The 12,068-nt window shown below is 45.5% G+C and overlaps 1 protein-coding gene across 1 annotated transcript; it reads right to left on the bottom strand.

Annotated features, from left to right (window-relative positions):
• Nucleotides 1-1,112: 1,112 nt before the first annotated feature.
• Nucleotides 1,113-10,240, bottom strand: LOC149313305 (uncharacterized). Its single transcript, XM_089527273.1, has 6 exons — nucleotides 10,042-10,240; nucleotides 8,391-8,498; nucleotides 5,534-5,620; nucleotides 4,660-4,823; nucleotides 3,875-3,978; nucleotides 1,113-1,320 (listed from the first exon to the last, which is right to left on the bottom strand). The coding sequence occupies exons 1-6, from the start codon at nucleotides 10,238-10,240 to the stop codon at nucleotides 1,113-1,115; spliced, it is 870 nt and encodes a 289-aa protein (XP_089383399.1).
• Nucleotides 10,241-12,068: the final 1,828 nt, after the last annotated feature.

The raw sequence follows: 12,068 nt of genomic DNA on the forward strand, positions 1-12,068 counted from the left end.
TTGCACTTTGGACTTATTATGAGGGTTCCCAAATAAGACAAATGAACAGCAATTAGCAATAGTAACAGTCACTCCTATAAGGAATGATGTTTGCATTGGAGAGGATAGATTAAAATTGCAATTATTACTATTTACTTATTTGTTTGTTTATTTATTATATTTATTTGTATCCCGCTCTTTCCCCAGGACTGGAACTCAGAGCGGCTATGCTATGCTCAGGAGCTGAGAATTATAGTGCTGAAATGTAGTGAGGGCAAGACTTACCAGGATGATGGATATCAATCAGGTCATGTCAAATCCTCTGCTCTGGAATGTAAATACCCTAAAAGTGGTTCCTGCTTCAAGTTCTTAACCCAAATAAGAGGATATAATGCAGGGACATTAGGAAAAACGTAGAGATAACAGTTTGATTGATGGGTACCCATGAGGAATAGAGAAATGTATGTTAGACGTATATTTGGCATCCAAGGAGTGTAAAGGGGTACATATGTTTAAGCCCATGTATGTAGTTTGTAGTTTTCTTTATTTGAAATGCTATAAAAGACTGTGTCACTTGTGAATCAGGGCTCCAGAAATTTTGGAAGTTATTTCTTCTGCAGACGCTGCAGCTAAATAAACTAAGAAGGTAGACAGATTGGCAGAAAGGAACGGCGACATGCTGCCTCTTTCTGCCTTGGATGATGACCGCAGCAACCAAACGCCACGTCCTCTGGTAGGCCTAAAAAGAACCCGCTCCTGGTGGGTGTTTTTTAGGCTGCACGGGGGGGGGGGGTGCCATTGGTGCACGATGATAACATCCACACAGCACAGTGCTGTTTGGGCACTGCACTGAGCAGACATCATCATGGTACGCCCTGTATAGATGGGCGCATGCAATGATGGCGGCCAGGATGCGCAGTAGGGTTGCTGGGCATGTAAACCCTCAGCCCCTGCACACCCCTAGTTCAGGACGAGGCTGGCGCAAAGCGCCCATCTGTCCAGGCCCTTAGTTTCCTTTTCAATTAGGCGCCTTGGTCTCCCTGGTTCAAAGAAATCCACAGCAGCATGAGATCTAGTTTCTCCATGTTTATTCTGTGGTTAGTAGATTTCCTCCTAGAAGACGCCACAGACTTCTAGTATTCCATAGTTCCTCCATGCAGTGAGTTTGGCCAAACTGTTTGTCCCTCAATGTTTAAACTCTCCTTACAAATCCATCTTTTCAGTTCGTGGCAGTCAGTGTCGTTCCAGTTGTTTCTGATTTGTGAAGGCTCAATGGCGGCGCAGTCTCGATCCATGTTTGTGTAGTCGTCATCAGGGCTAGGGCTGCCCTCGGACCAAAACCTGAGCAAAACGGGAAAGGATTTGATGACTTAGGAAAGGCAGGAAGAAGCTAGATGTAGGCAAGGTGTAGAAGGGGAGGCTTTCAGATGAGGAGTGGAATGGGCTTAGACTATGGGTGCAGAAAGGGAGAGATATTTCACTCAACTCCGGAGTTGTTTCTAAGGCATCTCTTGGGCCTAATATGGCTGAAAGGAGGCAAAATGCAGGGGAAATGCCCTCCATTCCCCCTACCTCCTGTGTTATTGATATTGATATGGTTTACCCTTGTTTGCCCCTTGGCGCCTTGTTTTAATTATGTCTACCTTACCAATGATGTTGTTTAGTTTAAAATAGGGGATATGGGGATTATGTCATTTTATTTATGTTGTTTGATATTGTCATTGATGTATTTTATGGTTGTAACCCACCCCAATCCTTCAGGGAGAGGTGGGCTATAAATAAATTATATTATTATTATTATTATTATTATTATTATTATTATTATTATGCAGTTAGGATAAAACGAATGTGGGGAATATAGGGAAATAATGGATCTGGGGGAAGGCACAATACAGCCCCTGAGACCCATTTGCAATCATTAGGCTGCATTTTGCCACTCTTGCTCTAGACTGTCTCTCTCTCTTTCTCTCTGTCTCTCTGTCTCTCTGTCTCTCTCTCTCTCTCTCTCTGTCTCTCTCTCACACACACACACACTCAGAACCCTGCAAGTTGTGTAGGAAGCAAACATGTCAAGCAGAAGTACAATCATAGAATCATAGAGTTGAAAGAGACTATCAGCAACCACTATCAGGAAGTTCCTCCTAATGTTGAGCTGGAATCTCTTTTCATGTAGTGTGCATCCATCCTCAGTATCACACCCCTTGAAATACTTAAACAGGGCTATCATATTACTCTTAACCTTCTCTTCTCCAGGCTAAACATACCTAACTCCTTAAGTCTCTCCTCAAAGGGTTTGATGGTTTCCAGACCCTTCACCATTTTGGTTGGCTGTCTCTAGACACACCGCAGTTGAATAGCACTGGGCCCAGGATAGAATCCCACTGGTCACTTCTCTCCAGAATGAAGAAGAGGAGCCATTGCTCAGCACCCTTTGTGTTTGGCTACTCCTCAAATTTGGTGTCATCTGCAATTTTGATAAGCATGCCCCCTATTCTTTCATCCTAGTTGTTGATAAAGATGTTGAATAGCAAACTAGGCCCAGGACATAACCCTGCAGCATCCCACTAGTTACATCTCTCCAAGGTGAAGAAGAGGGGCCACTGCTGAGAGCCCTTTGGGTTTCGCCAGTCAATCAATTACAAATCCCTTTAACAGTTGCACTGTCTAACCCACATTTTACTAGCTTGTTTGCAAGAATGTCATGGGGAACCTTGTCAAAGATATGCAATATCCACAACGTTCACTTCATCTGAACATGAATCAGCAGTGTGACACAGCAGCTAAAAAAGCCAATGCAATTCTAGGCTGCATCAATAGGAGTGTTGTGTTTAGATCAAAGGAAGTACAGTGTGCCCACATCGTATGTGGGCGTGCCATACATGGCTTTCAGCATACGCTGAAAGCTGCAACTGGAAGAGGCAATGGCGCGCGCCGCACTGCATTGCGGCCACGAGCCCCATTGTTTTCAATGGGGCTTCACGATACACGCAATTTCCCTTGCACAGGGGTGTACGGAATGGATCCCCACTATATTTTGCTTTGGAATAATACTGTGTCCAGTTCCGGGCTTCACAATTCAAGAGGGATATTGACAATCTGTAATGTGTCCAGAGAAGAACAACCAAAATGGTGAAAGGTCTGGAAACTTACCAAGTTTATGAGGAGTGCCTTAGGGAGCTGAGGATGTTTAGTCTGGGGAAGAGAAGGTTAAGAGGGGACATGATGGCCATGTCTACATTGGAGCAAGCTTGTTTTCTGCTGCTCCAGAGAATAGGACATGGAGCAATGGATGCAAACTACAGAAAAAGAGATTCTCTCAACATTAGGAGGAACGTCCTGACAGTAAGAGCTGTTTAACAGTGGACATTGCTGCCCTGGAGAGTGGATGGGGGGAGATGGAGTAAACTTGCTTTCTGCTGCTGCAGAGTAAGAGATTCAAGCTATAGGAAAGGTCTTAAATTGTTTTTAGAGTAGTCAATAGTTTGGTTCTATTTTAATATTAATTTGTTGCAGTGAGGTGGTTTTGAGCATTGGACAAGGACCCTGAGAGACCAGGGTTTGAATCCGTGCTTAGCCACAGAAACCCAATGGGTGACCTTGGCAAGGTCACACTCTTTCAGCTTCAGAGAAAAGCAAAGACAAACCCCCTTTGAACCTGTGACAGGGTCATCTTAGGGTCCTCATAAGTCAGAAATGATTTAACGGAACCCAAATGAACAGGTTGGAGCCATGGGTGAGGTGGAGAAGAAATGTGAAGGAAAGGTCATGTTGATGCCTAAGCCCCCCCAGTGGTCCATTCCTGCTCTATGCTGTGCATCTCATTTTTCAAGAAACAGTAATAGCTTAGGTCTTCAGGGGCATCATCCCACGCCAGAGGAACCCTTCGAAGACTCACTGTATTATCACTCTGGAACCATCGGTCCATTCCCAGTCGCCTTCCACATTTTCATCCGTAAGACCGATCCAAGTAGGGTGGTTGAGCTGAGAGCAGATGAAAAACTGAAAGAGAGATTACATTCAGGGGTAGCTGTGTTGGCCAGTTAACAAAGGCAAACAAAAATCCACCAGTGATGCCTTTTATTGGCCAACCGAAATACACAGTAGTTGGATCCAGTTGTCCACATGCCAAAAACCCCGCACACATCTTAGAGTTTCAAGGAAACACCCAGGTTTTCCCCAACTTTCCTTACGGATGAAGAAGGAAAACCCACTTCATCACCAGTATTTTCCCAGAAGCGGTCATGTTCGTGGGGACAGACAGCAGTGGCTTCAGGAATGATTTTGGGTTTTTTATATATACACATAAATATAGACAAGCCTTTGGAATCTGATTTTGAGATCAAGGTGAAATATTAAGGAAATAAATAAACATAAGAAGTAGAGTGAGGTTGCATGTATCTCTACAAGTAGCATCCCAGACGCAGTGGTTCTCAACCTCTGGGCCTCCGGTTATTTTGGACTTCAATTCCCAGAAGTCCCAGTCAGTATGCTCAATATTCAGGAATTCTGGGAGTTGAAGTCTCAAAAATCTAGAGGACCAAAGGTTGAGAACCATTGTTCCAGAGGCTTCTGGCAGAGGCCTGGGTATACAGTATGCTGGGCCAGAAAAGTCCTTCTAGCACAGCTCTCCTTTATCTTCTAAGCCCCAAATATGAGAGAAAAATAGGAAAGGTATTAGACCTGCTCATCTTCAGTTAAGATGGAAGCCAAGTGGGCATCCCTAGACATGCAAAAGCTCTCCGCATCGTACCAAGTCTTCTCTACATTTGAAATGTAGTAGATATTCCTCCCAAAAATCTCCCACTGGTCAGCGGATCTCGATTTTCCTTTCTTGAAGATGGATTCTAAGGAAGGAAGTGTCATGGAGAAGAGACTCTGTTTAGTACTGGTGATAGTGGGGTTCAAATCCTGGGGTGGATCCCTGTGGCAAAATGGTATGTGCCCTCCAACTTTGCAATGTAGAACTATCTATGAAAGACCAGTCAACAGACATGGCTCTGGCTTTGATCTACACTCAGATAGTTAAGCGGTGGTTCTGTGATACTGATATTGTTGCAACCAGTTGCACAGTTGCAAATATGGTTGCTGCATCTGCAATCTCAGTGAAACAAATACTCCACCGAAGGTGCTGATGAGCTGGTACACATCATCCACAAATGCCCAACTGCATGTGCAAGGGTTGCACTTGTTAAACAGGCTACAGACAATGAAGCTTACCACACTAGCGAGATCCCATGGGATAATGGGAGTCAAATGCGATATAACGCAAAGATAGCCCAGAAATGGTGAAAGTTTATCACACGATGTCGCAGTTAATGTGAAATAACGTGAAGTTAATCTGCAGTTAAAGCGGAGGAAACCAGCAGCTTTTTAAATTCGGAACAAAACCGAATTTAAAACCTCTCTAGGAAGGGACTTCTGGAGCCTGGGAGCAGCTACCAAGAAGGCCCTGTCTCTCATCTTCCCACATGGTGTACCTGTGATGATGTTGAGATGGAAGGAAGTGCTTCCCAAGAACAGTTCAAAACACTGGCAGGCTGGTAGAGATACTTACGGTACTTTGCTTTCCGGTTACGGAGATCCTTCTTAGATTCTGCTAAGTAGTTTGGCAACTGCCTTACTTCATCTGATATCCCGACATCTAAAAAAAGGCCATGAGTTAGTAGGAATTTTCTCCACTTTCTTTTCTTCGTGGGCATCCTTTATAGGCTTTTATGAAGCTGGGATTTTTTCTTTTTTTCTTTTTTCTTTTTTTTTTTTTGGCCATGGGATGAAAAGTGTCTTTGAAGACTTGAGAGATAAAAGGAGAGAAGGGTCTCCCAAGTATCCAGAAACCACAATGAGGAGAATCTTCCCCAAAACCCTTTCTTGTACCTCCTCCCCAACTTGAATAGATTCAAGGGCAACATGGGCTTTTTCCGCCTTTTCACCACTGCTTAGCCATACCTTCCAACATTTCACAGGTGAAAAGTGACACACGTGGCCAAGCAGCAGCATCAATTGGTTTTACAACTACTTGCAATACCCTTGCGATCTGATGGCAGCTCATACTGAGGCAAGTACAGTGGGCCCTCTCCTTACGCGGGGGATCCTTTCCAGACCCCCCTCCCCCCCCCCCCCGCATAAGGGAAAATCTGCCTATGCTCAAGCCCCAAAGGAAATAATGGGCCTTGTGCATGTGGCAGAGCGGCAAGGTGTGGGCGCACTGTAGTTGCATGTGTGTGTGTGTGTGTGTGTGTGTGTGTGTGTGTGTGTAGTTCCCAAGCCGGGCTGCCCGGGCTGCTGCTTACGTCACTGATAATGCACAGATGATTGACATGCATTTTGAAGTGATGCAAACTAGTAGGGATGACAACCATGCCAAAAATGAAGCAATTACAAGGGGATAATTATAGTGAGAACGGCGGACCTTTTGGAATCGGTTTACCAACACAGAGCAAAGGTGAATCGCAAACTGGTTTAAACGTAAGTGGGAATGAGCCCTTAGACACATTGTTATAACCATAAACAAATTATCAATAGTGAACCCTCTTGTCCCAATAGGTATGTATACTTATATATAATTGTTTTAAACCATGGATCTTGCTCCGACCTCCCCCCTTATACAAGCCGCTGGCTGCAAACAGAGTGGGAACACCCCACACATACCAAGCATACCATTTTTTTAGATTGTAAGCCTGATGGCGGGGAACCGTCTTATTAAAAATAATAATAATTGTAAGCTGCTCTGAGAACCTTTAGGGCTGAAGGGCAGGGTATAAATATCGTAAATAAATAAAATAAAATAAGCCTAGCTGGTAAGTCTTTTTTAAAAAATCAAAGTTATATTTCACAGCCTTTTCAGCACAATTAGAAACTCATTAACCTTAAAGAAACTACTCAAAGTTTATAAATTACTATCTAAATATAAACTATAAATCCCAACTCTAAATCCAGTCCCAACTTTAATCAAATTTCTGGCAAGAAAGCATCACATAGATCCAATCATAGAATCATAGAGTTGGACGAGACCTCAAGGACTATCATGCCCAACCTCTTGTCACTCGGGAATACACAATCAAAACACCTCCAACTGATGCCTATGTCATTGTTACAGATTCTTGGATGGTGCATACATTTGTCAGTGCCTTCAGTATCCCCTGGATTCATTGAGATTCCAGAAACAGCCACTGCGCATAATTATTCATTGCACCACCACACCATCAGCAGACACTTGGGCAGATCCACCACTGGTTGCACAATGTTGATATTCAGAAGAAGACTGGCATAGCAGAACCACCGAGAAACAGCACAAGTATCGATTTGCTATACACAAGCATGATGCAGGGATGTAGTGTGCATCCATTGTTCTGTGCCCTATTCTCAGGAACATCAGAAAACAAGCCTGCTCCATCCTCAACATGACATCCTTTCAAACATTTAAACCTGGCTGTCATATCACCTCTTAGCCTTCTCTTCTCCAGGCTAAACATCCCCAGCTCCCTAAGTGGCTCCTTGTAGGGCCTGGTGGTCAGCCTCCTTTGGACACACTTTGTCAGGATTGACCTCCTCACCAGGTGACACCCTATCTAGTGATGCCACTGTGGGGATGGCACATCTATGGGGAAGGTGGGTGAGAAGTATCTGGGGTCGATTCTTGGAAAGAATCTCTTGTCTCCCTCAGATTGAGTCCTTCCTCCCCAGGAGAAAAGTGAGAAGCTAGCTGTACCCCTCTCCATGCCAGAGAGGGAGGTTTGAGAGTCCTTTCTCACCTGGGAGAAGCTTCTACCTTTGCACTTTGGGTGCAGTAATCAAGCAGCCAATTGAGGAGATGCCAGCCACAGAAGCCGGCGAAATGTCAGGAATAAACTCTTCTAGAACATGGCCACACAGCCTGAAAAACCCACAAAAAACTGTGGATGCTGGCCATGAAAGCCTTAGACTTCACAGTGACTGAGAAGCTTCTCCCCTGCAAAGCTGGCACAGGCTTTTCAGTCATTGCTCTGCCAGCAGCTCGGTTGCTGCTCCCAAGATGATTAGTTGCAAGGGGAGCAGCAACTGAGATTGGTTGTTTTCTATCTAAGTAAAACCGTAGGCCTATCAAGAAATAGGCATTGGGGTGCTAAGGCTGTGGCCAAAGAGGGGCAGTAGCCCAAAATATTTTGCGGACCACTGCATTACGAAATGGAGGGGGGATATGCAAGAGATGTGCTCCTTTTCATCTCTAACTCATGTGATTGTGACTAGGCCAGAGAATCTTCCTGGAGGCTCCAGCTCTATCTGCATCCCTCTTTGTATTGAACCATCACTTCTTTCCTGCTCCCGCTCATCTGGCCTTTAATCATCTTCTCTTCAATCTTCTGTGATTTTTTTTTTAATAGAAGGGTGGTTTGCTGATCCAGACCAATGAAACCCATTTACCTTCCACTTACAGTGCTTATAACCGAGCAATGGATTTCTGCGCCCTTCTGCCAATGCTTTCCTCAGTTGGTTCAGTGGTGGTACATAGGGATTTGACTTCGCTAAACGTAACCGAATATCTGAAACAGCCAAGACAAAAGAGCCCATAAGATTTCCAAATGCAGGATGATAAGCTATTAGGCATTTATCATGACATAAACAAATGTCTCATAAAATTATAGAATCATAGAGCTGGAAGACACCCCCAAGGGCCACCCAGTGTCACCCCATTCTGCCAGGCAAGAAGACACAATCAAAACCCTCCCTGTGAGGGATGGCCATCCAACATTTAAACAAAGACCTCCAAATAAGGAGGGGTGCTTTTCAGAAAGGTCTGGAAACCACAATCCCTGTGAGGAGCAGCATAGGGAGCTGGGTATGTTCAGCCTGGGGAAGAGAAGGTTGCGAGGTGGTATGATAGCCCTGTTTAAGTGTTTGAAGGGATTCCACATTCAGGAGGGAGCAAGCTTGTTTTCTGCTGCTCCAGCAAATAGGACACGGAACAATGGATGCAAGCTATAGGAAAAGAGATTCCACCTAAATATTAGGAAGAACTCCCTGATGGCAAGAGCTATTCGCCCATGGAGGACGTTGCCTTGGAGGGTGGTGGAGTCTCCTTCTTTGGAAGTTTTTAAACAGAGGGTAGATGGCCATCTGTTGGTGTTGCTTTGATTGTGATTTCATGCACGGCAAGAGGTTGGACTGAATGGCCCTTGGGATCTCTTCCAACTCTATAATTCTATCATTTTATGATTCTGTGAAGTGTGCATTTACCCCTCCTGCTGTGCTGTCACTGGGCTTCCTCCTCTGGGAGAAAGCCTGGCAATGGAGCAACCGGGAAGGGTGAGCGTTTGCCTGTCTTGCTCTCTTGTGACCGGGCTTCCTCCCCAAGGAGGCATCATGACAATGGAACATTGGGGAAGGGGCAGTGTTTGCCCGTCCTCCCAGGAAGGGAAGAAGGCGCATGGTCCATGTGGAAGGGAGGAAAGAAGGGAGCAGGGTAGCTGGAGGAGCCTGGAGGAGGCAAAGGGAAATACAGAGGAGAAGTAGGGAAGGTGTCAAGTGAAACAGACCCCCAACAGATAGCCATCCAGCCTCTGTTTAAAGACCTCCAAAGAAGGAGACTCCACTGCAAGAGAGTGTGTTCCACTGTCAAACAGCTCTTACTTTCATGAAGTTCTTCTTAAGGTTTAGCTGGAATCTCTTTTCCTGTAGTTTGCATCCATTGCTCCAAGTCCTAGTCTCCTGAGCATCAGAAAACAAGCTTGCTCCTTCCTCAATATGACAGCCCTTCAGATACTTAAACAGGGCTATCATATTACCTTTTAACCTTCTCTTCTCCAGGCTAAACATCACCAGCTCCCAGGTTTCTCCTCACAGGGCTTATTGGTTTCCTGACCCTTCACCATTTTGGTTGCCCTCCTCTGGACACACTCCAGCTTGTCAACGTCCTTTTTTAATTGTAGTGCCCAGATACCAAGTGCCGATTGTATTACATGGAAGGGTGATTTGTCTGAAACCACCACCAACAAGTACACAAATGTACACAGCAGAAGAAATGAGAACCAGAGGGGACTCCTCAGCAGTCCTTCAAAGACACAAAGTAAGAGGTGGTGAACTTACAGCCAGCAGTGGATATAATGAAGATGGCAAAACACACGGTTCCAAAGCTTAAGATGAGCATCGTTTTGATCTTTGGCGGAAGTGACTTCATCTTCTTACCCATGAAGGTCTTTGGTGCTGCTTGTGGTGTTGCTGGTGGTGGCGGCGGAGTAGGACCTGTGGGCTTTGCCGGGGGCTTTGCTGCGGGCTTGGGAGCCATGGCTGGAAGGAGAAGATGGCCAGAAAACAAAATAAGATATAACAGGAGACAAATCTATCACCAGCAGACCTCCATGTTCTGCCTATTGGGGAATGTGCCACTACAGGCACCCTACTGGGAAGGGAGCACTAAGATATTGTTGCTGTTGTTGTTACGTGCCTTCAGGTCATCTCCAACCTCAGACAATCCTAAAACAAACTAAGATTAACACAGGCCCTTGTTCCCCCTTCTGCTGTTTATGCCTCTGGGGGGAAACCAGTCTGTTGTGTGGTTCAATATATGAGGAACTTCAGAAACACCTTTCTGAACTAGATGCGGATGGGGAAGGAGGACATCCTAGCATCAGTATCCAAAGGGATCTTGCAGAATGCTAACTAGATGTTGTAGCATCAGCTTTCATAGACTTGGTCTACTTCCCCACTCCATGCACCTGAGGAAGTAGGCCAAGTCTATATGAAAGCCACAACTTCTTCTGTTCACCTAGTCTCAAAGGTGCTACAACATCCCTTTGCATACTGATATTCCTGACTAACGCAGCTATGTCTCTGAATCCTAGCATCGTTTTTTAAAAGTCAAAGAATAAAATACTCAAGAGGAAAGTGTTCATGGAAGGCAGGAAGAAAACAACCCCAAAGGGAAACTTTGAGGACTTGCCTAGAGGAGTCTACCAGGAGGAGGACAGACAGGAGGCAGAGAGGATCACCATACCTTCTGCTTCTCTTTCCTCTTCTTAGTTCCAGGTTACAGCTCAGGTACTGGCCTTGCTCTTCTTCGGGTCTGTTTCATTTGACACCTTCCCTACTTCTCCTCTGTGTTTCCCATTGCCTCTTCCAGCCTCCTCCAGCTGCTCTGCTCCCTTCTTTCCTCCCCTCCACATGGACCATGCGCCTTCCTCCCTGGGACTCAAGCCGCTTGCTGATTGGCTGGCTGCCTGCTGACCCACACCTGCATTCACAATCACTGGCATGACTCACCTGGAAGGAAAGGCGCATTGTGATGGCACTGCGAATGGGGAGCCCTGAGACAACAGGCTGCGACCTCCTAGCATGGCCATCTGTCATGTGTGTTTTGGTGTTTCTTCCTACATGGCAGAATGGAGTTGGATTGAATGGTCCTTGGGTCTCTTCCATCTCTACGATTATATGACTCTATGACTCTAAAGTCACCCAAAAGAGGGAAGGACCAACCTAACTTTGCTGGCAGTCATTGCGGGTTGAAGAGACCCCATTTAACAAGAAGTCACGTCACGTTGCTGGTTGATTTCTGATGGGTCACAACACCACCCAGACATTGTCCTGTCCAGCTACCCAATATTTCCAAGGGAGGTATACCCCTTGCTCCAGCCCCAAGCATGGCTTCCAAAGTGGAAAATGAAATTTCAATGTTTTTTCATTGTCTTCAGTTGATGCTTCTGGTTCAAACATTGATGGGCCTATACTGTAGCTGAAATGGAAGGTGCATTGTGGTGGCATTTTGGGGAAAGACCACTGGGACAGCAGGCTGAGGCACTCCACTGTGAGCCTCAGACTGTGAGACTTGGAAGAAAAGACCGTCTATTTCAACCCCATTCTGCCATGCAGGAAGACACAATTGAGGAACTCTTAACAGATGGCCATCCAGCCTCTCTAAAAACCTCCAAAGAAGGAGACTCCACCACTCTCTGAGGCAGCGTCTTCCACTGTTGAACAGCTCTTTCTACATATTCCTTTCCTCTTTCCTGCAGTAGAGAGTACAAAATCTGGAAAATTTTGTACTCTCCTGGCTGGAGATGAACCATGAAAACTGGAGACAAGGCTCTCAGACCTGGCAACCTCAGTTGCAGCTCTAG

This window comes from Sceloporus occidentalis, unplaced genomic scaffold (assembly GCF_023333645.1).
Source record: "Sceloporus occidentalis isolate IW3139 unplaced genomic scaffold, rSceOcc1.0.p SCAF_5, whole genome shotgun sequence".
In the NCBI taxonomy this organism is placed as follows: Eukaryota; Metazoa; Chordata; class Lepidosauria; order Squamata; family Phrynosomatidae; genus Sceloporus; species Sceloporus occidentalis.

Excerpts from the sequence above, each read along its gene's own strand:
- LOC149313305 (XM_089527273.1), bottom strand. The coding sequence starts at position 10,240 with ATGGCTCCCAAGCCCGCAGCAAAGCCCCCGGCAAAGCCCACAGGTCCT. Across the intron at positions 4,824-5,533 it reads TAACCGGAAAGCAAAGTACC|AATCCATCTTCAAGAAAGGA; the intron begins GTAAGTATCTCT and ends TTCCTTCCTTAG. Across the intron at positions 1,321-3,874 it reads GGTTCCAGAGTGATAATACA|GTTTTGGTCCGAGGGCAGCC; the intron begins GTGAGTCTTCGA and ends CGTTTTGCTCAG.